At 52.6% G+C, this 27,346-nt stretch overlaps 4 protein-coding genes across 6 annotated transcripts; 2 read left to right on the top strand and 2 right to left on the bottom strand.

The window, feature by feature from the left end:
• Positions 1-46: 46 nt before the first annotated feature.
• FAF2 (Fas associated factor family member 2) lies at positions 47-16,198 on the bottom strand. Of its 2 annotated transcripts, none has more exons than XM_051630943.1 (11): positions 15,631-16,198; positions 8,503-8,571; positions 7,935-8,069; positions 7,158-7,234; positions 5,918-6,056; positions 4,510-4,595; positions 4,338-4,429; positions 2,735-2,912; positions 1,649-1,820; positions 1,292-1,435; positions 47-834 (listed from the first exon to the last, which is right to left on the bottom strand). In XM_051630943.1, the coding sequence occupies exons 1-11, from the start codon at positions 15,691-15,693 to the stop codon at positions 652-654; spliced, it is 1,338 nt and encodes a 445-aa protein (XP_051486903.1). In that variant the 5' UTR covers positions 15,694-16,198; the 3' UTR covers positions 47-651. The 2 variants fall into 2 exon arrangements, with proteins under 2 accessions (XP_051486903.1, XP_051486904.1); XM_051630944.1 differs by lacking the exon at positions 15,631-16,198 and adding an exon at positions 15,200-15,573.
• Positions 16,199-16,429: 231 nt separating this feature from the next.
• On the top strand, positions 16,430-23,041 carry CLTB (clathrin light chain B). Of its 2 annotated transcripts, XM_051630946.1 has the most exons (6): positions 16,430-16,725; positions 18,274-18,320; positions 19,494-19,611; positions 19,915-20,026; positions 20,382-20,435; positions 20,921-23,041. In XM_051630946.1, the coding sequence occupies exons 1-6, from the start codon at positions 16,554-16,556 to the stop codon at positions 21,090-21,092; spliced, it is 675 nt and encodes a 224-aa protein (XP_051486906.1). In that variant the 5' UTR covers positions 16,430-16,553; the 3' UTR covers positions 21,093-23,041. The 2 variants fall into 2 exon arrangements, with proteins under 2 accessions (XP_051486906.1, XP_051486907.1); XM_051630947.1 differs by lacking the exon at positions 20,382-20,435 and having other exon boundaries at positions 16,437-16,725.
• Positions 23,042-23,711: 670 nt separating this feature from the next.
• Positions 23,712-24,806, bottom strand: HIGD2A (HIG1 hypoxia inducible domain family member 2A). Its single transcript, XM_051631108.1, has 2 exons — positions 24,633-24,806; positions 23,712-24,410 (listed from the first exon to the last, which is right to left on the bottom strand). The coding sequence occupies exons 1-2, from the start codon at positions 24,745-24,747 to the stop codon at positions 24,244-24,246; spliced, it is 282 nt and encodes a 93-aa protein (XP_051487068.1). The 5' UTR covers positions 24,748-24,806; the 3' UTR covers positions 23,712-24,243.
• Positions 24,807-24,932: 126 nt separating this feature from the next.
• On the top strand, positions 24,933-27,341 carry NOP16 (NOP16 nucleolar protein). The gene is made up of 5 exons (XM_051631471.1): positions 24,933-25,060; positions 25,250-25,361; positions 26,062-26,131; positions 26,554-26,660; positions 26,923-27,341. Exons 1-5 carry the CDS (start codon positions 24,954-24,956, stop codon positions 27,064-27,066), a joined length of 540 nt encoding a protein of 179 aa, XP_051487431.1. The 5' UTR covers positions 24,933-24,953; the 3' UTR covers positions 27,067-27,341.
• The last annotated feature ends 5 nt before the right edge of the window (positions 27,342-27,346 follow it).

Raw genomic sequence — 27,346 nt, 5'->3', positions numbered from 1 at the left:
AAGCCCCTCCCCAGCACTGGGCAGGCAGAAAGCATCAGCACAGACATGCTAGAGGCAGAGTTTATTACACTACGCAGGCTAAGAACCCTGGGCAAGACCCACACAGGTAAGAATTGAACCAGCTCTTTATCAAAAAGTTAATACTATAGTCAACCCCCTTCTCCTTTGGTCATTACAAAGCAAGAGAAATATTAAAAGAAAAATATTTATACACAGAGGGAAGCTGAAGAGATTCTTTCCAGCCCTTCCCTCCCACTCCACTCCCAGCACATTTAGGTGCCCGGTCTTCTGGCTGTCAGGAGCAGCAGAGTATCAAATCTTCACAAGGTGTCAGGTTGTTGGGGTTTTATTATTATTGTCATCAATAAAAGCAGAAATTACCAAGAGCTGCCATTCCTGTTCCTCCCCTGGGAGGTTGGAGGGGCAACACCAGCTCCCCTCCCTCTCTGCCCTCCAAGTGCAGGGGATAGCTGTGTACACGGGTGTGTGAGGATGTGCACACACTCCCTCTCGCCAGTGCACGCACACAGCACAGCTGGCACAGGCGATGTGGTCTCTGATCCCTCGTTTGAACGCAGTCTTTTAAAAAAAATATTGTATTATAATAATAATATGAATCTCTCTTTCCATTTTATGTCTTCTGGAAAAGTGTCAATCGTCCGTGAGGTCCTGCACAAAGAGGACTTCCGTGTGGCTGAGTCCAGCCTCCTGCAGCGTGGGTGGGTTTGGCCACTCCTCTGTTGGGAGGCAGGGCAGGACACGACGAGGAAAGTTGGCCTCAATCTGGAACTTTTCAGGGCTTTCTTTCAAGGAGAACAAGAAGTCGTGGATCACCTGGGAAAGAAGCACAGAATTAAGAGCAATGACACAGCCTGATGGCATCCATGGGATCTCATGGTGGGGAAGGCTACCAAATTTGCACCATCACAGCATTGTACACACAAGACAGCCATTTTCTTAGGATGCATGAAACAGGACTTCTCACAAAGTATGTGGGGAGTAGTCCAGACAGTTCCTGGCTCTTCCTATGTTATTATTTAATATGGAACAACAAGAGTTTTGGATTTTCAGAAGAAAAATTCTTCCCTTTTTTTCCTCTAATCTCTCCCTTCTAAGCTGGTGGGACCAGGCACCAAGACACCCTCCTTACCCAGGAACAACTCTGCTGAGACTCTCAGCAAAGGTCACTATCTGGCAAAGTCCAACAGAACCAAAGCTTGGCTGAGCCAGCTGCAGAATCTCTTGACCCTCATTTACTCTAGGAAGTTCATCGGCCCTGTCTCAAGCTCACCGTTAATGACTGGGTGAAGTGGAATCGCCGCTCCACTCTGGAATCATTAGGCAGCTTGAAAATGATCTTAACACTCTCTGGGTCATCGGGATGTGGCTCAGGAGGCAGGCATTCCGACTTCCGCTCCTTCTCCTCCTGCAGCGTCTGCAAAGTAAGGAGGGAGCAGGAGCAATGGGCGTGCACTGACCTGACCCTCATGCTTGTGCCTTGCAGCTGCTCCCCGAGGCTGGGAGGCCACTCCAGCTCCAAGCAAGACGAGCAGCTGCAATTAGAGGAGCAAGCCCTAGCGCAGGCACTGCTCCTACAGCGAGCGCCCTGTGGGGCACGGCAGCCCCTCCAGCATGTGCCTGCCCTCACCTGTCGCCGTCTCTCCTCAGCTAGTTTTTGCTGCTGCACTTCCTCCTCTTTCTTCTTCTTCCTCTCCCGTTCCTCCTTCTTCTTGCGCTCCTTTTCCTGGTCTGCACGTAAGGATGCCAGATACGCCTCATCCTGCTGCTGTCTAAGAACTTGGGTTTGGTTCCTCTCTTCCCTGCAAAATAAGCAGGGAGCAGTCAGGGCTACCAGAGCCCAGAGTGCAGGCAGGGCAAGGCTGATGGCAGACCTGAGCACACAGGCACAGCCTGACACTGACATGCATGCACACCAGGTAGCACTTCATTTAGAGTGCACCAAGCCCCTAACAATGAGCTCCTAAAAGGCAAGTTGTGTCTCCGCAGTCCCTAGCACACAAATGGTTTCCCTAAGTGGGAATGAACTGAACACAAAAGAATCCTCACCCGCTGCAGCTTGAAAGGGGGGACAGACAGCACATAAGCAGAGCCCAGGATTTCTGCCTCATACTTGAGACTCTTCAAGGTTTTATCTCCTTCAGGTAACTCCTTTCACATTTCAGAAACCAGAGGCATTAAAACATGTTACTGGGCCCCCTGCAGAGATGGTGGGGCAAAGGAGGGGGTAGGCAGAAGACTTCAAGGTGGCTTTCTGCTTTGGACACTGCCTGCAAGTCCCTACAGAGTTGTCAGGGACTGGAGCTCGAGAGGCACCGTCAGAAGTGCAGTGGGAATTCAGGACAGCCAGCCCAGGCAGCAGCACTTGCCCACTGGCTGGGGGCACGAGCTCTCCTGCCAGCAATGCCTTTGTTCCCACTGACTCCTGTCCAAGCTTTACCTGCAGAGCTCCAGCACATTAAGGGTGTGTTCCAGCTGCAGAAAACAGCAGTGCACTCACACGGCCTCCCAGGAGCAGGCCTGTGTGGGCAACACATCCAGGTCCCTGGCTATAAGATAGCCTGGATTTATGGACCAATGGATCCCACTGGGAAGAGCCCATGAGCTGTGCTACAGAACAGGAGATGCTGACCTACCTATGGTGACTGGAGGAAGGGGGCAGAGCAGAGCCTGCCTCCAGAAGGTCTGCATTTATGGGGCTCTGGTCCCCTCCTACCTTTCCAGGCGTTCAGACACCAGGTATGTCTGGTTGGCGTCCATGATGAACATGAGTTGATTAATGAGGTCATCAGCCTGGATGAGGCCTTCGAGCCGCCCAACGACCGTCATCCTGCGATCCTTCAGCATGATCACAGCCAGGAACGGGTACGTATTCTCCCGGAGAGCCTGGGAGACTGGGAACAGGCACAAACATCACCATGACTGCTCCATCCAGAAGGGTCAGCAAGGGTACAGCACAAATGCTTTCCATCACCAGGGGCCCCAGAAGCAGCATCCACAGCCACTCTCTTCCAAGGCAGAAAAGGCCTCAGGCTCTATTTTGTCAAACTAAACCCTATAAATTAGCAAAGGGAGGAAGTGGCCTGGAGCATAGAGACTGAGGGGAAAAAACAAGCTTGCTAGTAACCAAAAAGGTTCTTTAATTCAAGCAGGAAGGAAGCAAATTGCTCTGAATGTCCATTCAAAAAGGGAGAGAAAGCCCTGGGTTTAAACTGCAGGAAGAGAAACACTGCTCAAGCACAGGGAAACGCTCATTAAGGATGGCCAGACTCTGGAAGATACTATCATGGGAGGAAGATGGAAGAATGTTCATCCTAGAGACTTCCAAACAAACTTAGGTTGTTTCTGCCAGAGACAGGCTCTGTCTTGAGGCAGAAAATGGAGCAGACTGGGGGCTTCCAAGTTACTCTTCACCTATGGCTGCTGACCACCTCCTTAAACCATGCGTGGCACACCACGCAACTTGGAGCTGTCATTACTAGTGGAGTCCTCCAAATTAAATCAGAGCACCCCATGGATTAAAGGCCACAATTCCTTCTAGCTCTGCTTTCTAGGCTGTGACCCCAAAGCATTGCAGCACTGAAACAGCAGTAAGTAACAGAATGTCTCCTTAGAAAGCCATTCTTTCAAGGTGTCAATAGCTGGTAGCTGAACTACGAAGCCAGGAATGATCTACATTTAGTACCAGAACTCCTGCCATGAAACAGGAAGGGTCAGAAGCGACACAGGAGGCCTGAACAGAACTTTGGGAAAAGTCTCAATTTGCAGAAAACCCTACAGAAATGCTGGCAGGTCAGGTATCAACAGCTTTGGAAAGATAATACTTAAAAGGATCTCACTGTGGACTTTTGAGGAGACAGAGAGCCTGGGTGTGGAGTACAGATACTGTCTCACAAAGGGAAAGAATGCACCTAACAAATCACTCCTGGCCTCAGGCATAATGTGAGCCAGTGTTAAGGGCACAGCTAGTTAGATAAACTGTTTCTGCACTCAGTTTAATCCTCAGCACACACCCACCAACTCCCATTACTGAGGCACTGAAAGCAGCTTGAATGCCCACAGCAAAGAGCACACAACAAGGACTGCCCACAAACACATGGAACAGTGAAGGTGAAGAGCAGAAGGTTATCTCCCTGGCATCCAAACAGGAGCTCTGAGGCATCACATAAAAACCACATGTTTTCCCCATGGAATCCTGACATCTCTTGTCTGCTTCCACAAAACCCAAATGTGTTTTGAACATGTAAACTTGTCAAAGAGCACTTGGCTTGTTCCAGAAATGGGAGGGGATAGGTAAAGCCCAGCTGGGACACACTCACCTCGGTAGCCCTCTGGTTTATTGGTTGAGCAAGCCCAGAAGAGCATTCTAGTGTTTATGAGGGTGACCACCTCAGGTACACACAACGTATTGCTAGAGGATGAGAAGAAATTGTGTCAATGAAGCTGCATTTAAAGTGCAAAGATAACTATCTGGAAAACTCTCCTACCTACCGGCAGAATTCATCTGTGTCTTGGTGGTCATCTCCATGAAGATAAACCAACAGGAAGCGCAGCTCCCGCTTGGCATCATTCAGTGCCTTGGCATAAGAGCACAGGAGGTAAAGTTAGAGGGTGTCTAGGCAAGGGGAAAGCAGCACCCACAAGACCTGTGTGACACAGCTCAGCAACATCTACCTGGGCCATTACTCTGCCACCAGTGTGGTTTCAATGAAGCAGCGGTGGAGGATGAACCCATCAGACCTTCCAACTAGACCCTCATTTAAGGGGGTTACAGTGGTGCTCCCTCACATTCCTTTCAGGATGTGGCTTTGGAAAACACTGAACTCACAGCCAACCCAGGTAGGCAACTGCTGGGACTGACACCCCCCCACTGCCCTGCCAGACCCAGCTGGCAGCAGAGCACCCTCAGGCTCATAACAGCCAAGGCTGAGCTTTCCACTCCAGCTTGCTCAGGACAATCTTCAGACCACATCAAATGAAAATGCTACTAAAAAAAGATAACTCATAATGCTGCAGGCCCCAACAAAACAAAAAAAACAAGCCAAACAACAGTAAAAAAAACCTTTATGCATCTAGAGTCTCTGGATTCCACCCACCCAAGAGCATTTCTTATCAAGGCGACAGGGTAAGGGCACAATAGGCTCCCTGTTTTACTAGCACAGAGTTTTGGTAGCCTAACCATTCCCTGGTTATTTCAGTTTGGATTCCAGGCAAGACAGAGGGGCCTAGAAGAGCTGTGGAGGCGGTGAGCTCCATCATTGTGCAGAGTAGAGCAGAGACAGACTCCACAGTCTTCTCTGGCACTCAGGAAGCAGTGCTGATCCAACTGTCTGCTGGGGAGCACTGCAGGAGGCCCTTCCCTTGGCTAAGCTGAGAGAAGCTGCAGAAGAGGCAGGACCCATTGTGATGTCTCTCTTTTACAGAGGGCACCATCAGTCCAGACCTAACTCATGAACTCTCACTCCCCATAATTTCTTCAGGGGCTCCTTCTCTCAAATTTTGAGGTCCAACCCCAAGTTCTAAGGTTGCATTGTAATACAAGCCCAGGCAGTCCATCCCAATTTGGTGAGCAGGACAGGCTCTGTCATGACACATCAGTTTGTAGAAACAAAGGCAGGACTACAGAGAACAGCTGTTGGCTACAGAGCCACACAGACGGTTGAGGAACAGTCAGAGTAGCTTTGCTTTCCAACTTTGCAGGCTTGGCAAACCATCAAGCCTGGCAGACACTGGTTTTCCAATACACTTGTTCACTAGCTCTCCCCATTACCCTGCTGGAGAGTTTGGGGACAAATACTGAGCTTTTAGATAAAAAGTGATTTTGCCATGTAGGCCCCAACGGCAAAATCCCACACTTCTCCATCACTCCAGAATCCATGCACCAACATGTGACACTGACCTGGCTGTAAGTTCCCTGGTAGAAGATAGGGTGTATCCTCCCATATTTTTCCTCAAATGTATGAATAAATGAAATAATGTCACCCACTGGGTCAGTGACCCGACTACGAGGATCAGGGCGTATAAAACGCAGAGCAAACCTAGGAAGGAAGCAAAGGACACTGGAAATTCAGCTCACTGACTTCCTGAAGAACAGGTTTCCTTTTCCGCAGACAGTAACCAGTATTCATGAGGAGGAAAGAGTCACAGCTGAGACCCCTGAATATTTATAAGCACAACCTAAACCACCAAGTGCTCCAAACTGATACCATTGCTACTGAAACCCCCCAGCCAAGCATCAACGAGGATCTGAATTCTGTGATTCAGTTTCAGCCTCCTCTGAAGTCTCAGGCATAAGCCACACCAACAGTATGAGGTTTAAGGGTTTTAGTCAAAGACAGGCTGCTAAAAGCCACACAAGTTTTGTTGTCCAGGTAACTCTGAAAACAGTATTTTTCCTGTTCCAACACTAACAATTCCAGAGTGCAAAGACCTGCAGAAAGAGAACATTACACTAGAAGTCCAGTGAAAGCAGAAGAAACAGTCATTCCTATGAGGCTGAGAAAGCTTAACTGCAAGGCTGGTATCAATGTTGTTCAGTTCTACTGATGTGAACAAGTTACACTGAACTTTGGAAAAGTCTTTGAGGGGGGGAAAAGCAATACAAGAGAGGGAACTGCGCAGATGGCAGGACTGTGGGACATCCCTTTTCACTCTATCAATGATGTAAGGAGGCAAGATAAACTAGCACTTCAAAGCAGTACAGGGAAATGAGGCAACAGGCACCAAAGGGGAAAAAGCAGAGGTGTTTACTGTTTAGGTTTGGCCAAGTAACACACAGGGATTAGGCCAGGTTAACCTGCTGCCCAGCCCAATGAGACATAATTCTGATCAAATTGTTTGTCCAAAAATACTGGACAATTTTACACTGTTTTGCATCCCCTTTGCATGGCACTCAAACTGTAAGGCCACATGGATTTGGAACTCCAGTTAAATATTTCACTTACAGAGCTGCAAGATGCTCTTTTTCTCTGCAATAAGATTTATTTCTTACTAAACAGTGTAGGAACTTTGTAAGGCTACAGATACAGCCAGCTGAACAAATAAACGGACAATCTGCCATTAGACTTTAAGGTCCAAGTAACAGCTAAAATGTGCTGTGATGCAGTCAATACATGAGTCAGCACAAAAAAAGTACTTACCTAAATATATCAAGTAATGTGTAATATGTAAAACGGAATGGAAGCATTATGAAGTAGTAACCCCATCCTAACAGGCCCTGCAATGATAAACAGAAAATTAGAACAATCTCCACTGGAACAGGCCTGCTAAAGCAAAGTGTTCACCAGCACAAGCACATGGGCACATGTGGGAGTTATCACTGCTCTAACCACTTCAAGAAGCTCAGTGATATTGCATGGCTTTGGCCATGTCAAATAAAATTTAAGCAACTAACATGATTCATTCAGGACTCAACGTGACACATCTGAGAACCAGCATCACTGACTAGTCAGGCAGCAGTACTTCTGCTCTATGCTGACTTTCTTAACTGTTCAAAGGGATTAACAGCATCAAGTCTTAAAGGTGCTCATACAAATTTGTTTGTGAAACATTAATGTAAGCTATTGATACTGTGTTCAAGCTAATGTACATTTTAGGGGAGCTCCAAAAAGAAAAAATATTATCACTGAGTGGACCGTCCTTTGTTCCAAATGAAGTGATCAAAAAGCTTTGCTACACCACAGCAGAACATCCTGTGACACAAAGAAGGCCATCCCATACTGTGAATCACACCTTGGAGACAATATCCACAGTGGTGATAAAGGCTGAAGGAACAGCTCTACATTTTGTTTTCAGAAGATAACATATTTAGAAAGGACATAACAGCATACAAAGAAAACAATTTTCCTGCTTACAAATTCCATTGTTCACAAAGAAACATGGAAAACCAGGACAAAATCTGCTGTAAGGTAACTTGCCCTTGGTTGTGGCCTTGAGACAATGTAGCTGTAGATCCTGTGGTCAGCCGTATTGACCTGCAATGGCCGTGACGGAGGAGGATTAAAGACACTTGGGACACCCTCTTGCTCATTCAGTCGGTCCTGCACAGCTGCCTTTGACACAAGAAAGAGCAAAGGGAGGTTTCAGACATTTAAGAATGGCAGAAAGTATATATATTTTTTATATACTTTGGACACTACAGGTAGATGTTATTTGTCCACAGCCTCAGAGCCCTGGATAAGTACAACTAACTGCAAACTGTAACGACCAATACTTCTTTCCACGTGGAATGCCTTCTCCATGGCAGCCCACAAAGGCACTATGGGGAGTCACACCATGTGCCAGCCAAGTGATGGTTCACAGTTGTAACAACTCTGCTGTGTACTTCTGAAACCAGGTCTCCAGCACTATCAAAATACTGTTTAGCTAATACTGCAAATTCAGGGGCTGAAAGATTGAATTGGTAGGACTCCCTCTCCCCCCCCAGGAGTACTCAGTTTAATCCAAGTACTTGGAAACTGCTAAAAATGTTATTTGCAGTGGTACCTCTATGTTCCAGTTGTGCTGTTCCAGTGTGTGACGACATTGGTCCATGGACTCTATGCCGGTCAAGTCCTAAAGGGAATAACAGCAGGTGAGTACCAGGGAAGTGCTGTATTTTCCCTGTTCTTGGCAACACGTGAGCATGGACAGGAATTACCACAACACATTACCATGATACTTTTTATATACTCTGCTCTCAGTTTAAGAGCAGCACAACCTAAGTCAGCCCAAACCCATAAGCAGGCAGGAGGCCTCCAACAGGCCTTTGCACTCTGGCAGCGTCAGCCAGTTCTCCACAGTGCCCCAGGTCAGCTACTACAACAGCACTCAGCCCTGTCAAGAGGCTAATGTAACACTGCCCTTAAGTTTCACTCTGGAAGTGTGATGTGACCAGGCTGATGCCCTCAAACATCACCTCAAAGCACCAACTTAAAAGACAGGCAAAGCACTTCTGAAAACCCAAGATAACCATTACTTCACTCACTGCAAGCATAAACAGATACTAAAGCCAAAACAAACCAGGCACTAACAAAGGTAGTGCTTTCCAGCATTACAGAGGATTCTATAGCAAAGATCCAGTCCAACACTGATAGGACCAGAAACAGAAAATAGGGCCCAAACACCAGCAGACCTCAAAGTCACTGGGCTCTCACACCAATGTTCAGAGAAGTGCATTTTAACCCCATGCCAACCACAGCATCTGCACAAGAAATCAAACAACTGTGTTTGCTATCACAGGAAATCACATCAGCACCTGTGGAACGGAAACAAACCTTTGCTATGTGAACACCTGTCACCCTGCCACAGAAACACAGCTCTCCCCACACCACTTGCCGTGAGGTGCCTGAACAGACATTTCAGGGTTGTTCACAGCACTGGTCCCCATGGAGCTGAAGCACAGTCATAGGAAAGCATAAAGCCATAAATATGCTGCCACTACCCTTTTAACAATCCCTCAAATCAGCTAGTGAAAAATCGTTAGAGGTGACACCATTAACAATGCTGGCAATTCTGAAGGAAACTACTTTTATTTTAAAATTAATAACAGTAAAAAAACCCAAAAAAACTGGACTACAGAGAGCCAAGAAAATACTTAAACCTTCAGAAGCAATTATTTAGCTTGGATACAAGATGGCAGAAGCAAATACAATAATTGTCACAAGCAGCGTAACAAATTCAACATAAAAACGTGATGGTGGTGTAAGGAGACTGTTGAAATATGACAGTTTCTCCAGCAAGGTCATTCCATAGAAGAAAACTCCACAGATACTTAATGCTTCACCTTCTCACCTGGTGGTTCTCTCTCCAGATGCTTCTCCAGCCAGTGGTATAACACTACAGAGGGTGCACACACCTTTGGTGGCTCAGGTACCGAGCTGGGCAGTGGCACAGGCTGGTTTCCCACTTGACTGCTCCTCACTGAGACAGGTGGATCCTGCTGACCTGCAGAGCCTGTGTGAGTAGAACCACCCAACACGAGCCATGCCTGTCCTCTGCCTGCGGGTTCCAGGCACTCGTCTCCACAGTCCCCAAGATGATCTCAGCCACGCAGGAGTTAGAGAGCAGAAAAGTTTTGCTCCCTGTGTCTGTCACACAGCAGTGTAGCTTTTCTGCAGGAGGCAGCTGTGATGATTACTAGCGCAGAGCAGTGACTTCATATAAATCTGTGTGTGCAGTTTCTATTAGACCTTGTGATTCAATCCATTGTGAGCAATCCTACTTCATTCTGCTCATTGTGTTCCTCATTTCTTGCTTCACTTAGAAGCCCTGAAGCAGTCTTGACAAGCCGACTACTTAAGAACGCACCAAATTTTTTTTTTTTTTTACTGGAGAAGGATGGTGCATCTATTCCCTTCCCTGCCCCCATTCATACATTCCACATGCTATTTCCACCCCAGTCACACTGTGGACAAACACCCTATTCAATCTCTGGGGTCAGTTAAAGCTTTTGAGCATCTCCTCAGCTTCTTTCTCATGAAGTTCTCACATATCTCAACGTTCTCCCCAATCTACTGGGCAAAACCAATTTCATTTTGCTGTAAAGAACCAGACTATTCAAAGTACTGCTGACATTAACCAACTACTGCAATCCCTCAAAAAAAAAAGAACTTCAAATCACTTTACAATAAATATTTATACACCACTGGGCAGTAAGTCTGCAGCAAGACTTGTAAGGGAGCACCACAGAAGTTAATTTGATAGAAGAATTGCAGCTCGGTGAAATCAGCTGTTGCTGCCAGAACACCTTCATTTATCACTCAGCTTCACTACTTAGTGCTTTTGTTTAACTGTCTTTCTTTAAAGATGTGCTTCACTGAGCAAAATTTTGGGTTTGTGTTCCAATTTTTTTACCCTGAACTCCTACAGAAGGCACCTCACTGTCCTTTCAGGACATCTTAAAAGGCACCTGCAATTCACTCAATTACTTGATTTTACAATAGAGTCAAAATGTGCGTATGTCAAAGCCTGAAAATCCTCTGATCACCATTCCTTAACACCCTGGAAATTCTGCTGGTGTTGGCAAAATTTACAAGACTCAGAAACTCATTCACACCTTTGTCTCTACATGTCTGGATTATCGCTCAGCACTAATAACAGGGCTTCATGACTGAACATTCCCTCCTTTTTAAATTATGCAAAATGCCTTAGCAGTTTTAGGTCAGAAAGGAGCACCAAAGCAATAACCATGCAGAACCATCAGAAAGCATTTAATGAGCACTGAACCACCACAGCATTTGCAAGACCTACTGAGCTCCGGAGACACCACAGGCCAGCAAACTTCAGCCCTTCCTGAGCATGGTTACAGCCACAGACACACTGTTGGTCAGACCCCAGTTTTGCACACTTCTTGGTGGAGGTGAACCTACTTTTTTTTTTTTTTCATAGCATCTTAATACAGTTGGTCTCAACACAAAACAGAAGTGACAAAACCACTCCAGCACTCCCATCACTCTTCTGATCAATGTAATGGTTAGACATTGCAGGAAAAAGAAATGACCTGTGTAAAGATAGCTTTTAAGTCTGAATATCTTTTTGAATGCTACCTTGATGTGCTCTGTATGACACACACTTCCAGGATGTTCTGGAAGACATATCTATATTCAGAATGACCTGGCAGTTGGTGTCAGGAGGGGCAGGAAGACAGTTCAACTGTCAGTTCAGAGAGCACTTGCTGGTAAAACACCAGTACTGATCGTTATAACTCCTAACGACCTCTTATGCCACTGCTTCACCTTAGTCACAGAAACAGATTAGAAACTTGGGAGTACCCCCTTGTTGCCCCTGCACCAGTTGTAGCATTTCCGCTGAGTCTTGCTGCTAGCTGCAAACTGCCCCATTCACATGCCAGGCAAACGAGCATGTTCTTAGCATCATTAAGGTCAAGAGAACAGTATCTTCAAATCAGTCGCTAACTGCTAGTTTCTTAATCACTGTAGTCTCTTATTAGCTGCCTTAAATCTTAGACATGCTAAGAATAAAAAGATAAACCCCCCTTGTAGTTAAAATTAATCCCATTAAACTAGTGCCCTCAAACCTTCACATAAATACAGATCCAAGCTCAAGACTGCAAACAATATTTAGAAAACAAAATATTATATACCACAAGTGCCAGGAAAATTCAACCCTGCCTTCCCAAACATCACTTAAAGCAGAATGTTATCCTAAAACATACTGAAGGTGCTGCTGGATATTATCATTTGCATCTTTCACCTTTCAGACTGCTCCAAATGCTAAAATCTTCACAGTACTGAAATAGAAGGTGCAATTCCATGCTTCAAAGGCAGGAGGAATACTCCCCAGTGGACAAAGGTTGTCAACTGCACTTACGAAATTGTTCCCTCTGCAGATACACTTGTATGTTGAAATAGTGTAAGCAATGCAGATCCACAAGGCTAACTGGCACTGCTCTTAATTCCCAACCCACTGCCCAATGCCATAGAATTATGTTTCCAAGAGTAAAGAATATCTGATTTCAAGCAGCAAAAAAGCCACTACAGAGTTTCTCTTTGCACATTACAGCAAATGCCTCTACAGGAGTTCTGATCGATGCACTGAGTAGAAAAGATGTCAGAGTTTCTTGTTTCTTCCTTCCTCTCCAGTGTTCTCAGTCCCAAGCATCTTGTTTTCTCTGGCTGAGGTCAGGGATGGTCCCATGAGTGCTAACTTTCTCCTTTGCTACCAACACTCTGTTACTTTACATTAGCATATTATAACTAGGTTAGACATCAGCCCAAGTGTAATGGGCACAAATCAATAGCAGGATCCCACAAAAGCTCATTTGCTGTTTCATCAGTCTCCCAAACAGAGATGCATCTCCACAGCTGTCTTAAGCTGCTCACAGTAAGTTTCTCTCTACAGATGTCAAGACAGACAAGCTTTGACTGATGAAAAATGTAGATGCTTTTATTCCTTTACATTAGCCAGTGCTTCAGCAGTAAATGAGAGGCTGAAACTGTGCAAGAGCACTTTGTTGTTTTTATTTAAAGTTTTTCCCATACTGGTACTTTTTTACTCCATTAACCTGCCATAGCAGGCTGGCAGACAGCTGTCCTATTCCAGCCCTGTCCCTAGGCAAAGAGCTGCTGCTTCCACCATTCTGCCAGCAGAGCTGTTTACACGAGTGCTAGCACATCACATTAAGCAAACATCGGTGAAATTAATGCAAAACATGTATTTAAACTGAAACCCTGATGGCTTGAGCCACAAACAGGACAGCAGGCATTCACCTCTACCTTGGAAGTAGCAACTTCCAGCAGAAGGATAAACAGCGAAGAGCAACAGCACCTTCATTCAGAGCTGCTTTCTGCTGGATGAGCAGCTCTCGCTCTGTGCTTTCCTCCTGGCTCACCATTTACCTGAAAGCCTTCTGCTATTGCTCACCTCAGCTTTGCTAGCCCCACTCCCTTCTTTCCTAGCCCCCTCTCCTGCTTTATTCACACTGCAGTGGCATCCTGCCTTCTGTGGAAGTGCAATGCTCTGCCAGCACAGAATACTGGACAAATTACTCATGACTGTGCATCACACCATAAAAGAATTATATTTGAAAACATGTCAATGTTCCCCACAGAGACAGCAGGAACCCCCAGGTTTACAGGCTAACTGTAGCAGTGCTTGGCAGCAACAGCCATGTACAACTGTAGTGAGACTTGGCCATTCACTCCAAACAGCAAACACTGACAGAGCCTGGCTAAAGGAAACCAGGAAAAAACCTTTTCCAGGTGGATTGATTTACTCTTATTTTAAGGAAACAAGCAGGACTGCACACCTGAGCCCCCTTCAGCCAGGTGTGAACTACCAAAGGAGAAGCGCTCTCCAGTAAGTCTGTCACTAGCCCAGCCCTGCTGAAGAGCTAATCCCATACACCCCAGGGGACAGAAAAAGGAGAGGATCCTGATATTGAAGTCCTCTGGACTACTGCTTTCATATCGGGCTCTGGCCAGTAGCTGTCTTCTAACTGAAAAACAACTCCCCTTTTAATCTAAGGAGCATTTTCCTCCACTTCACACCAGAGCTCAACAGGAAGCTGGACTAAAACCTGAATCCCTCTTCTGACTCTTTCTCCTTTCCTCTCCAGCCCCCCGCCTACTGCTGCCTATGGCAACACCAGGTAGCATTAGGAAACAGGATTCTTTAGCTTCACAGCTGCCCACAGGGTTTTGAAAATAGCAACAGGGACACTGATGAGTGCAGCTGGTCCCATTTGTCCAGATTCAGGAGATTAATAAGGGCTGTGGTAACTTACAGCATGAGAATGGGGGCTAGAGGAAAGCTTTTGCACGTGTGGATGTGCAGCATAAGGCACTGGCTTCAAACCTCATGTACTTACGAGGGAAATGGTAGAATTGGAAAAGCAGTTGTTAACATTGCTCTGCCTCCTTTGTAAGTTAAGGGCGTCCAGCCAGCTTAATTTGCAGAAAAGATTTAGAGGGAATATCTAAAAAAGTCTCATAGCTAAAGTCAGGAGAAACACCACAGGACATTAATTACTTCAGAAGGCTGCTGAACTCCCCTGGCTCAGAGGTGAAGTCTGGGCAACTCCATGCCTGGAATAATGAGGAAAACCCACACTTATCTCAGCTGTGGAAGACAGGGCTGGATGCCTCCTAAGTCCCTTTAAACCCTATAATTCTGCAGTTAAACCACACACACACAAAAATGCAATGCAGTCTTAAAAGAAATTAACACAGGGCAATGCAATCAGTCAAAACACTCTTTAAAGTAAATATCTGTAAAATAATTCTGCCATCCAAGGAACACAACATGATGCCCTGCAATTCTGAAACAAAGCCAAGACACCTGAAGATAATTTCCATTCACCAGCACATTTAATTACTTATCACTGATCGGCCCTAAGTGTTTCAACTCCACCGCACTGCTTTCTCACCAATAAATCACATCTGCAGGTTATTTTCATTTTAATTATTCAGCTGCTACACAGCTCCGAGGCCCTGGCAAACCAAAGGTTAAGCGACCCAGCCCATGTTATGCAGACGGGGAGATTAGATCATTACAATCCCCAGCGGCCACCCCTCGGTCGGCATTACTAAACCGAGAGAGTTAGAAACGTTTTTCTGGGAAACCGCATTCCATAGAAACCCACTGGCTAACTCCCGAGACGCCAGGAAAAGCTCTTCCAGTCACCACGAAGGGTAAGAAAGGGAATTTTTCAGACTACCTACTTAAAATGGCCGGGACTTACCGAGGAGTTTTTTCCCGTACAGAGGCAATGGGGTTTATTCATCAGTCAACTCCTGCCTCCCCAGTTAGCGATGACAAAACATCATTCCTCTGGAGGCACGCACAGCGCCGGCCGGCCCTCCAGCGGGACCCCAGCCCGGGAGAGCCCGGAGCCCGAGCTCGGCACCGGAGCCTCGCGGGCACCGCGGGGAGCCTCCCGCCCCGCCAGGACCGGCACCCCGGGCCTCTCGCCCCGCGCGCAGGCCCAGCCCGACACCCCGGGCGCGCTGCAGGCGAGGCCTGCCCCGGCTCTCAGGGAGCGCCGTTCCCCCGGCCCGGCGCAGGCCGGTAGGACCACAGCGCCGGCAGGACGGGCCCGACGCAGCCCGCTCCGTGCCCGCGCGCCGCCTCCGCCGCTCCCGCCGGCCGACACCGGCCCCCCCGGTGCGGCACCTGGAACTGCAGCAGCTTCTCGGTCTGCTCCGCCGTCAGCTCCCGCTCCTCAGGCGCCGCCATTTTGCTGCCGCCTCTGACCCGCCGCTCCGTCACCCGCCGGAACTGACGCCCGCCCCCCGCACTTCCGCCGCGGCCCCGGGGCACGCGCGGGGCGCCGTGGCGGAGCCAACCGCCGTTTATCCCCTGCAACCGGAAACGCTCGGGAGCGCTGCGGGGAGACCCGAAGCGCCCTCGGCACGCTCCGGAAACCCTTGACTGTCACCAGCTCTCTCGGGTCTTCCCGATAGGAACACGAAAAGTCCCGAAGTTTGCCGAAACCGCTCGGGCGCTCCCGGAGCTGCCGGGGCAGAAGTCGTGGCTTCCTCTGGCTACGGGAGCCAGTCCCTCGGGGGGGGGGCCCAGCGCCCGGGGCGGGCTGGGACGGGCGAGGGGACGTGGAGTGGAGCCCCTCGGGAGCGGGCCGGGCTGGGCGGGCCTGCGGGCCACCGGGGAGGGGTTCTTGCCCGGGCACCTCCCGCCGCGCCGCCCGTTACCGGCTCCGCCCAAGATGGCGGGCGCCAGCCAAGATGGCGGCTGCGCGGGGCCGCCCGCTCCCTCCGCAGAGCTACGGGTGCGCGCCTGGGCGCGCCCGGTGCCCCGGGACCCCGTCCCTGCCAGCCCGGGCGGAGGCGGCTGAGCAGCCCCGGCCCCTCATGCCCGCGGCGGGGCCGCAAACGGCCCGGCTCCGCCTGGCGGCGGCTCCGCGGGCTGCAGCACCGGCCGGCGGGCTGGCCGTGCGCCGGGAGGCGGGTGGAGCGGCGCCGGTGATGTCAGCGCGGCCGCCCCGCCCGCCGCCGCAGTGACAGCTCCGCCCGGGCCCAGTCGGGCCCAGCCCAGCCCAGCCGCGCAGCCCGAGCGGGAGCAGGGAGCGGGGCCCGGCCATGGCCGACGACTTCGGCTTCTTTTCCTCGTCCGAAGGAGCCGGCGCCGAGGAGGACCCGGCCGCCGCTTTCCTGGCCCAGCAGGAGAGCGAGATCGCGGGCATCGAGAACGATGAGGGCTTCGGGCCGACCGACGGCGAAGCGGCCGCCGCCCCGGCCCCGCCGGAACCTGGTGAGCGCCAGCCGGGCAGGGCCGGACGGAGCTGCCACCCCGTGGCTCTGACAGGAGTGTGTCCCGCCCGGCCCCGGGGCGGGAGGGCCTCCCCCAGGCTGCACCCCACGCGGGGCTGGAGTTCCCCGTGGGATGCCCAGGCCCCCCCGGAGGGTGGTGGGGTCCGTACACCCCGGTGGGCCTGCATCCCTGCCAGGGCTGTCCGGGCCTGCCCCGCGTCCCAAAGGGCTGGATGTTGGGGCTCCTTCTCAAGCCTCAGGATATGGGGTGAATCCTGAGCTGGGACTGTGGGGTGATTTCTCCCCCATGTGCTCAGGCTGGGTTGGATGGACTTCTGTGTCTGTGTCTCAATGCCCCTAGCTAGAGCAGCGTGAGAGGCATCCAGGAGGAGCTGAGGAGTAATGACAGCTGTGTCACTGTCCCCAGAGACAGGAGAGCCCTTTGGGGTGCAAAATGGAAAGGATTTCCCAGGCCCTGCAGGTGCAAGGGCCTCTCCCTGCAGTCTGCAGAGGCAGAGGCTGGACACAGGGATGCTGCTGCCACAGTACTCAGGCTCCTTCTCTAACCCAGGCCCACAGGGCCTCCTCGTGCTGGCTGTGGAGCCTTCATTTCACCTCTCCGCACACAGGGCTGCAGAGGCAGACCTGAGCCCAGAGAGGTGTTGACAGCTGTGGTGATAAATGCAGTCAGACAGGCTGGAGCTGGGTGTAGTCGGAGTCGCACTGTGGGGGTGAGCACTGGGCATGGTGGTTGCCTGAACTGCACTGTGGCTGCCTGTGCCTGCAGCTAGCCAGCTGGTAGAGCACTGGGGAGAGCTCAGGACCTGACTCCTTCAAAGCCTCTTCTCTCCCAGCAGCAGAAAGCCCCACATGAGGCTGGCCTTGTGGCCCTGGCTTGCAGCTCTCATTGTTCTCTGGGTCCTGGGGACAAGATGGGGCTGTAACACAGCTGTGGGTGTCAGCGATGCCTCATTCCCAGCCCTAACCTTGCAGCTCATCCCAGGGGCACCCCCAGGTGGGCTCTAGAGGACCTTGATGTGCACATCTGCCCCCCTCTCCTGGTGGAGCACACCACAGTGCTTCTGTGGGCTCTGTCCCTGGCTGGGTTGCCTTTCTATTGCAGTCCTTCGGTGCTGGGTACTCGGCTGACAGCTTCTGGGTCACCTGTTTGTGTCCATCAGCAGGCTCTGCTTGTGGGTTGGGTTTGGTTCAGTTGTCTCTCTGTTGTTGTCAGAGCAGCTGCCTGTGTCCAGCCTTGTGCCTGGAACAGTTTCTCTAAGCTTCAGATAAGATAAAACACCAGTGAAAACACTGTAAAGACATAAATACCCAGAGAGGCTTATCTGGGAGAGAGAGTGGTGCTGGTTGAATCCCTCCAAGGACAGGAGACCACGGGAGCCTGGCCCATGTATGTGCAGCTGTTGTGTATGGGTGTGCTGGGCTGGAAACAGCACAGCCACATTCCCCAGGAACTTGTTTCATGAACACCAGCTCTGCTGGGGTGACCTGCAGCTGTCATAGTTGTGTTTCTCTCTTATTTTTTCTCTAGCTGGTTTCCAGAATGGAGGAGCCACTGTCAATGGAGATGTCTTTCAGGTGAATGCTCAGTCTCTTGCTGTGGCCCAGTGGGATTAAGTGGGATTGGGTGGGAATAGGGCCAGCACTCTGCAGCTCTGCCCCCAGGATTGGCTGGAGTTTGCTATCCAGCTCCTGGAAAGGCCTGGATCTCAGGGAGCAGTCCTGCCTGCTCCATTCTCATCCCTCTTTGAAGAGAAGATTAGTCCTGCCTGCCATGACCTGTCCCAAATCTGTTTTCAGGTGGTCTGTGCCCTCAGGGAGTGCCTAGGCCCTAAGAGCAGATGACAGACTGCATTCCTCATGGAAGTCCCCATCTCCAGCCTGAGTAGCTTCTCGAGGCCTCTGGGGCAGTCAGGAGCATCTCTTGGCAGAGACCAGAGCCAGGAGGGGGCTGCCCTGGGACTCTTGCTCATCTGTGGCCTTGCTGCCGAGTCCTGGCAGCCTCACCCATTAAACCCACTTGCCCCATGGCCAAGGGTGTTTTGTGGGGCCCCAAAGCCCAGCTCTGCTGGCTGCAGGAGAAGCTGTGCCAGCGTCTGACAAGCCCTTCACCCCACTCGGTGCCCAGCGGAGTCGCACGTGCAGCTCCCGTGCCTAGTTTACAGGATGATAATCACGTTAGAGTCGAGGCAGACTTAATTAGATCGGGGATCTTGGAGGAGAGCTGTAATCCCATGGCTGAGCTCAGCATCTTGTCCAGCAGAAAGTGTTAGGAGAGGTACTGAGCCAGGGTGGTGGTGGGACTGTACCTGCAGCTTGGCTGGGAGGAGCTGGGGAGGCTCTGGCCCGCAGGCTGGTGTCCAGGCAGAGCGGTTCCTCCTTGGGCCCTCCCTGTCTGTTGTGGCCAAGCCTGTAACTACACTCAGTCCTGCGGCTGCCTTGGCCTGAGTCAGAGCCAGGGAAGCCCAGTGCTGATGGAAGGAACGTCACAGGATGTGAGAACTGCGTTAGGAGCGAGTCAAGATGGGGAATGCTAGGAAGTCTTTCCAGGTGACAGCTTGGGGCTGCAAACTGGGACTGCAGCTTGAGCAATGCTTAGGGGACACTGTCCCAGTTGTCCAAGGCTGTCACTCTCCTGTTTTGGGTCCTCTGAGTGCTAGGAGTGGGGAGTCCTGCCCTGCTACAAGCCCTTCGAGGTGGCTGGGCTGTGGGAAGAGCTGGTGCTGATGGTGAGGTGCTCATGTCCTGCAGGAGTCCAACGGCCCCACAGACGCCTACGCAGCCATAGCCAAGGCTGACCGGCTGACCCAGGAGCCGGAGAGCATCCGCAAGTGGAGGGAGGAACAGAAGAAGCGTCTGGAGGAGCTGGGTGAGACCCCAGGCCATGCGTGGCCATGCTCGTGGCACCTCGTGACGTGGCAGCCAGGGCCCTTGGGGTCCCTCAGCTGGCAGTGACCATCCTGCATCTCAGAGAAGTGTCTCATGCCCCACGCTGTGTGGGTGCTCCTTGCCAAAGATCTGCTGTCTTTGGGGCAGTGACACCTTCCAGATGTGAGTGGGGAGTGGGGACAGGCCTGGGGGGCTGCAGCTGTCCTGCCTGCCCCGAGGGGCTGCCCAGCAGATCCAGTGGGTGCCAGTCTGGGTGATGGGATCTGTCTCACCCTGGTCTTAGATGCGGCATCAAAGGTGACTGAGCAGGAATGGCGTGAGAAGGCCAAGAAGGACCTGGAAGAGTGGAACCTCCGTCAGAATGAGCAGGTGGAGAAGAACCGGGCAAACAACAGGTACATTGAGGTCAGCGTGGCTGCCACGGGAGCTGCTGTGCAGCCAGATCTGCCTTCCTGGGATGTCTGGGAGTCTTGGTCCCTCAGTGGGACCCAGCCCTGCGGAGACAGAGCTTTCCCAGGCAAGGGGAGGGGCCCCAGGGCTTCAGTGCCCCTGATGTGGGCCTTGCATTGGGGCAGGGCTGGGGTGCTGTCTGTGAAGCTGTCACGGGCAGGTTTTCCTGGTGCTGTGTGTGCTGTGATGTGTGGGTCAGGCTCTGTGGGAGGATGCTAACCCCTCTCTGTTTCTCTCTTTCTAACCCTCTGCCTGCCTGTCTACTCTGCACTCTCTCTCTGTCTGTGCCTCGGGGGCTAGGATCGCTGACAAAGCCTTTTACCAGCAGCCGGACGCCGATGTCATTGGCTATGTGTATGTGCCTCTTACAGACCATACCTGCCCTGCAGGGTCTGGGGGTCCTGGCCCCAGTGCTGGCTGCCCAGCCATGGGGAGGGGGGATGCTGGGAGGTACTGGGCCCTGGTGAGGTCCCGGAGGGAGAATGCTGCAGCTGAGGGTCACCAAGCAGTAGAGGCAATTGAAGCTCCTGGAAATGCCTCTGTGGGGGCTGGTTGAGTAGGCAAACCCATGGGAGGGTTTTGTGCCTTTTGAGTGTCAGCTCTGGGGAAGGAGAAGTCTTGGGAGCAGGCAGACAGCCCGTTGCCCCTGGATGAACAGTATGTTGAGTGAGTGCAGCCAACAGCAGCCTTGAGCATCATGTGTCTCTGGATTCTGGAGAATGCTGAGCTCGTTGGCTGGAGCAGGGGCACAGGAGGTGGAGACACAAGGAGTTCCCAGACAGAGGGGAGGTTTTCCTTGGAAAGGGTTCAGCCAGTGACAACCCTCAATTTCTCCTCAGGGCCTCAGAGGAAGCATTCCTGAAGGAGTCCAAGGAGGAAACCCCAGGCTCTGAGTGGGAGAAGGTGGCCCAGCTCTGTGATTTCAACCCGAAGAGCAGCAAGCAGAGCAAGGACGTCTCGCGGATGCGCTCGGTGCTCATCTCCCTCAAACAGACGCCCCTGTCCCGCTAGCTGCTGGCTGGCATTGCCAGGAGCAGGGCAGGGCCAGGCTCTCCGAGCTGGGTGGCTTCCTGTGGCCAACCCAGAGGGCCCTCACCCTGCCTGCACCTTCCTCTGGCTATGCTCCAGTCACTGGTTGTAACTCTCCCCATGGTTTTCCTTTGCTTAAAAGGTTCATCGGTCTCTTTTTACACTTATTTATTACTGTGGCATTTCCCCGGTAGGTGACAGTGGGTGGCAGAGGTGAGTTAGCAGAGGGAGCACCTGGCCTGGGCTCTGTGGGGTGGGTGCTGCCTGGGGGCCTGGCTGAGTGAGAAGGTGAACACCCCACTGGCTGTTCCCCACCTCACCCCTGTGCCAGGAATAAACCTGCCTGCAGCTCTCCTGGTGCTGGGCAGCTGCAGGCGAGGCAGCCCTGTGTCCTAGCCCCAGGGCAGGGATCCTAGTGGGACCCCAGGCTCTGATCTGCCTTTCTGGTGGGGCTTAGAGCAGAGCTGACTGTGGGGCTGGGAGGGTGGAGGAACAGCCCTGACTCAGCTCTGCACTGCTGGGTCCTGCAGGGAGCATGACCACAGCATGGTGCTGCTGGGATAGTGGGGACTGAGGAATGTGAGTGCAGGCACCAGGCTGGGCCAGCACTGCCAGCAGCTGCCCCCAAGCCCAGTAGAACTGTCCCCAGCCTGGCTGTGCACCCCAAAAAGCTGGTGGGACTTTGAGTGGCAGTTGCAGTGTCCGTGTCCTGTCTGTCCTATGGGGCTGCCAGTGCCTGGCAACACTTCTGTGCAGGGCAGTGGGAAGGGGCCACAAGGTGAGTGTGCAGGATGTTTTCTGTCCCTCCCCCAAGGCAATCAACAGTTGAGACTGGGGCAACAAGCTTCAGAGGTGCTTGGTTCTGCTCTGTTCCTTCCCCTGCTACCAAGAGGAGAGATGGAGGCTGTGTGGTTGCAGGGAAGCAGATAGGAAGGTTCAGCTGCTGTGGGACAAGTTGAGCCCCCAGCTTCCTGACACAGGGGCCTAGAGCAGATTGGGCAGTTCTGGTGCTGGGACTTGTGCAGTCCCTGGAGAACAACCTGCACATCTGTCTGCGGTTGCTCTGTGGCTTCTCTCTGCCCCCCCGCTGGATTTGCACACCTAAGGCAGGCTGGGGAGATGCCCCAGGCCCGCTCCCCACCCTGCAATGCACACACTTTCCAACCAGAGCACCAGCTTTCCTCTGCTTGGTGGAGCCAGCACCAGCCCCCCCAGTTTGGAGGCCCAGCCCTGAAGACCTGCAAAACTCCCAGGTGGCAGAGAGGGGTGGGCCAGCAGGTACCAGCCTTGAGCTTGTGCCCCAGGTGCAGCCCACTGTGGGCTTGGGAAGGGCTTGCAGCAGTGGGCTGGGGGACATGAAGCAAAGCCCACAAAATGTTTGTCCTGGCCCTGCAGCAGAGCCCTGCTCAGCTGATGATGCAGAGCTCTCCTGCCCTGCAGGTACGGCTCCACAGGTCAGGAAGGTCACCTGCCCTGCTGCTGCAGGCCTCGTGGGGTGACTGGGCACCCCTGGCTCTGGGGTGGAAAGGGAAAATAGGTGTCTAGGAAGTCACTTGGTGTTGATTGTCCTTGTCCATAGGGCTGATTGCTCCTCTCTGTCCCCCTGTGCTCCAGTATGTGTAGGCAGCTCTGCTGTAGCATAGGATGGATGCCAATGTGGGATACCTTGGGACTCTGCTGCCTGTCTGTCTTTCATTGCAGAGCAGCAGAAAGAGCCCCTGGCTGCTTCCTGGGGGCAGGGAGGCTTCCCCTGCTCTGTCCCCCCAGCCTCTGCTTGCAACTGGGCCCCTGGGTCCCCCCAGCTGCTGTGCACCCCATGTCAGGCAGGGGCAGCTCCCGGGGAGCCGTGCCCACAGCTGTTCTACATCCCCTTGGCTTTGGTACCTGTCACTGTTCAAAGTACCTGTTACAATAAACAGACATCTCCAACCCTTCAGGGCACTGTCATCTTTCGGCTTCAGCAACACACGTTTGTGTCTGGGAGAACCCACAGCTACCAACTGGAAAGGAGGGGGCTGCAGGAGAACCACATCCTACAGGATCAGAAGGTTTGCACTAGGCTGGGCAGAGGCAGTGGAACTGCAGGGCAGTCACTCTGCTCTGCTGTGCCCACAGGGAGCTGCAAGCTGCTGCTTGTCCAGACAGGCTGAGCTGCAGCCAGACCTAGCAGCTCCATTTCCTCCCTGCTCTGTGGCCCTGACACACGGGGCCAAAGCTCTATGGCTCACCAAACACCCCTTGTATCATTCAAAAGATACAACAGCGGGATTTGGAGCTGGTGTTTTGTCACAACACAGGGAGTGCAGCTCCCACTGGGAACAGGGCACTTGCTCAGCAGCTGGTTCCAGCTCTGCAGAAGCAGGGAGCTGTGCAGGAACTTGTCCCAGTAACAGCAGCTGAAGCAGCAGCATGTCCCAGAGAACACAGACAGGCCCCAGGTTGGAAATGTGAGTTCCCAAGCTGTTTTCACAGGAAATCACATCTCTTGTGTCCTGCTTTCATCAGCACAACCTTGAGGCAGCCATGCCTGCTCCCCTTCCTTCCTACATGGTCTTCTCTGCCAGTTTCTCAATGCTCTGCAATCCAGTATCAGTCAGAATCTCGCTGCAATTCACTTTATTACTCACTAGTTGCAACCAAACAGATTACATATTCTCCACAAACAACTCACTCTCTGCTTATGAACTCTGTCCTGCCAGGATCAAGCCATAAACAGAGCTGTTACCCCCTACGTGGGCAGCTCATTCCACAAGTGCTGGTGCACCATCTGACTGAGGCCACATCTCAGTGCAGACCATCACTGTCAGGACACAATTTTAACAGACTGTGACACACCGAGCAGGGACAAGAGGTCTGACAGGTGGAAAGCCATAGTGAGGCACAGCCTCCGGTGTTGCAGGAGGATAACCTCTCAGGGGATCAAAAAACACCAGGGCCCAGATTTCAGGTTAACCACACAGATGTATTAGCTGCATTTTCAGCACTCTGGAACACAAAACCTCTCTGTCTGACACCAGCTCCACTCAGACATCACAACTGTCTCTCAGAAAACCCCATCTGCAGCCAGAATCCACCCTGCCAGCTGGGATACGGGCTGGTGGGCACTGGTCTGCAGGTTCTTTCTTGCATCATTTCACTTCCTAGATTTCAGGGCTGTGACCACCATGCCTCCCAGGAGGGCTGCGAAGGTGAAGCCCTGTGCCAGGATACGTGCCCGCATCATCAGCTGAGACCGACGGATGTTGCCTCTCTTGAAACTGATCAGCCCGTAGGTCAGGACGCCGACGGTGCAGAGGCAGCCTGGGGAGAAGGACAGAGACCAGAGGGACAGAGGGGTGAGAATGACGGAGGGGCGGTGCAGCAGAGTGGGGCAGGGGCTGCGAGGACCACCCGACGCCTCCGTCCCCCTCTCCCCACATCCCCCCGGGCTGAGCTTCGCTGCCCACACCCCGGAACAAGAGGGGCCTCCCCCCTCACCAGCCCCTACCGCCCCGGCCCTCCCACCCCACCGCCGGCCCTCACCGAGGGGCACCAGGGGATTCTCGCGGGTCTTGCGCAGGAGCTTGTCCCCGAAGCCCTCCTCGGTGAACACCGGCAGCGGGCTGGGCTCCAGCGGCGGGGGAGGCGCGGCCGCCATGGCTGCGGCCCGCGGGGAAGGTGACCAGCCGCCACCTCCCCGGCTGCCGTACCCAGGAGGCGGTGCGCTCCCGGCCCCGCGGGGCATGCTGGGCGTTGTAGTCCGCAGCGGGAGAGCACGGCGGGCGGCCCTGCAGAGCGGGACTACACTTCCCGTGGTGCTCCGCGGCGCGGCCCGGCGCTCGGCGGCAGCAGCGTGTGGCCGCCATGCCGAAGGCCAAGGGGAAGGGCCGCCGGCAGAAATACTCCTACAATCTCAACCGCAAGCGCCTCTACCGCAGCGCCCGCCGCCGTGCCGCCCCCCGCATCGCCTGGTGAGGGCCGCCGGGAGCGCAGGGCCTTGCGTGTGGGAGCGGGTGCCCCGGGAGGGGGGAGCTGCTTGTGGGGCTTTTCTCTGTGGGGGGTGGGACGCGCGGGGCCGCTTGTCTGTGGGGAGGGGGACACGCAGCCACGCGAGGGGGGTGATGGCTGTCCCTCATCCCGGTGCCTGCCCCCTCCCGCAGCTCGCACATCCGCCATGCCTGGGACCCCACCAAGTCAGTGGCCCAGAACCTGGCCGAGATGGGCCTGGCCGAGGACCCCAACAAGGCCGTCCCCATCCCCAAGAAGATGCTGGTAAGTAGGCTGTGCGCTGCTGGGGAAGGGCTGGGGGGGCTCGGCTGGGGCTGCTCCTTCATGGGGAGTGTAAGATCAGACCTCCCCCAACACACACAGCCAGACTGGAGAAAACCATCGTGGAGAGCAGCCAGCCTGGGAGCCACGGGTCAGGTGGCTCTGGATCAGTATCTGTAGGGGGGTGAATTTCGTATCTGTGTTGGTACACTTTTCTCAGCAAGGTTGTGGTGTGGGAATGAGCTGCTATGTCAGGGGGAAATAAGAGGCTTTGGAGCACTTATAGATAACATCAGTCAATCTCGTGGGACTTGCCAGAGAGAGGTGGGGTTGGGAACACTCCAGATGAGTTGCTACTGATAAGAAAGAGAGCCTCTTTGTGTACACCAGCACCAGCCTGGCTGCCTGTGTCGGTAAGCAACACTCCCAGGTGAAAGGTGGCCCCACAAAATGTCACACTCATGAAAAAAAGAGGAGTGACCTTGTATGCCACTTGTTTCCATTGGCACAGTATTCTTTAAGTGACTGTCTTAACCACTGGATAGCTTAACAGTGCAAACAAAGCTCTGCTTGTGCCAGCTGAGACCTCCTGGTCCTTGCAGCCATTTAATATGCAGTTTGGAGTTTTGGGAGCAATGTTTGGGAGCACAGCTCTCATATAAATGGGCTTTTCTTGAGTTGCTTTCTCTCTCATTTAATGCAGGGGATGGAAGTGGAAAGCAGTGGACAGGGGCAAGGAAAGAGACTCGTGCGGAAGCCCTACGTGGTGACCGGTCAGTGCTGCCTCTGTCCTGCACAGCCAGCCCTTCACCACCAGCCCTGCTGGGCTCCCTGCTGGGCTGCACCCCTGCACTCCCTGCTGTTGCTTATAGGGTTCTCCCAACTCCCTATGGGGTTATTTTATCTTCCATGCTGCCAGACTGTCCTTTGCTGCTGTGCCAGGGAAGGTGGTTAATTCCTGTCCAGGCTTGAGAGCTTGTAGAGAAGAACCTCCCCTTGCAGTGGCCAGCTCTGCCACTCCAGTGTATCCTATGTCTCCTGAATTTCCTTTTCCCTTCTGTACTGCCTTCCTCCAACCCCCAGTGTTTCTATCTGCAGCAGTACTGGTGAGGCTTGATCTTGGGAGGAGGCTGGGGACCTCTGAGGTGCTCTTGCCTCCCTCCCCTGCCTCACGGTGTCTCTGTCCTCTGCCTAGAGATGGAATATGAGGCCAGTCTCCCTGAGAAGAAGTCAAACACTCTCTCACGAGACCTCATTGACTACGTGCGATACATGATCCAGAACCACGGGGAGAACTACAAGGTAAGTACTGGCTGACCCAGAGTGAGGAGCACCCAGAGCTATCCACTCCTGGCTATTCTGCAGGATGGGAGTCACTAGTCCTCTCTGTGCTGGATCCTGTTTCACAGTCAGCTGATCGTTAACGGGAAGCAGCGCATTGAACCTTGGCCAGGTCCCTGTCTGAGTCAGGCCCTAATCACAGCCACCCTGAGTGGGGCTTTGCTGGGCTGGTTTGGTGTTTGCTCTTGGGGCCACTCCTGACTTACCCTCTCCTTTATCACAGGAAATGGCTCTGGATGAGAAGAACTACTACCAGGATACTCCCAAGCAGATTAAGAGAAAGATCAACGTGTACAAAAATTTCTATCCCGAGGAGTACAAGGATTTAATCTCGTCACTCAAGCAGGAAAAGATGGATGTGCAGTGACTGACCTTTTTTGTCAGGTTTGCCTGCAAGTGACCATTTTCTGAACCAAGTGGGGACTGACAGACAGGTGACACTGCTGATGGGCTCAGTGCCTGCCAGTTGAGTGACACAAAGCCTCTGGTGATGGAGGAAGCACCTTCACTAGACAAGAGTCAGTTATAACCAGGCATGAAAGACTCTTGGCTGTGGCTGGTTGGGACTGGATGTGCTGTGCTGCTCCCTTTCTATGTGGTAAGCCAGCACTTCTTTTGCCTTGTTAAAATAAATTCCTTTTTCAAGC

This window comes from Apus apus, chromosome 13 (assembly GCF_020740795.1).
Source record: "Apus apus isolate bApuApu2 chromosome 13, bApuApu2.pri.cur, whole genome shotgun sequence".
Lineage (NCBI taxonomy): Eukaryota > Metazoa > Chordata > Aves > Apodiformes > Apodidae > Apus > Apus apus.
The sequence above is the reverse complement of the archived record's forward strand: the minus strand, read 5'-3'. Positions and strand labels throughout refer to the sequence as shown.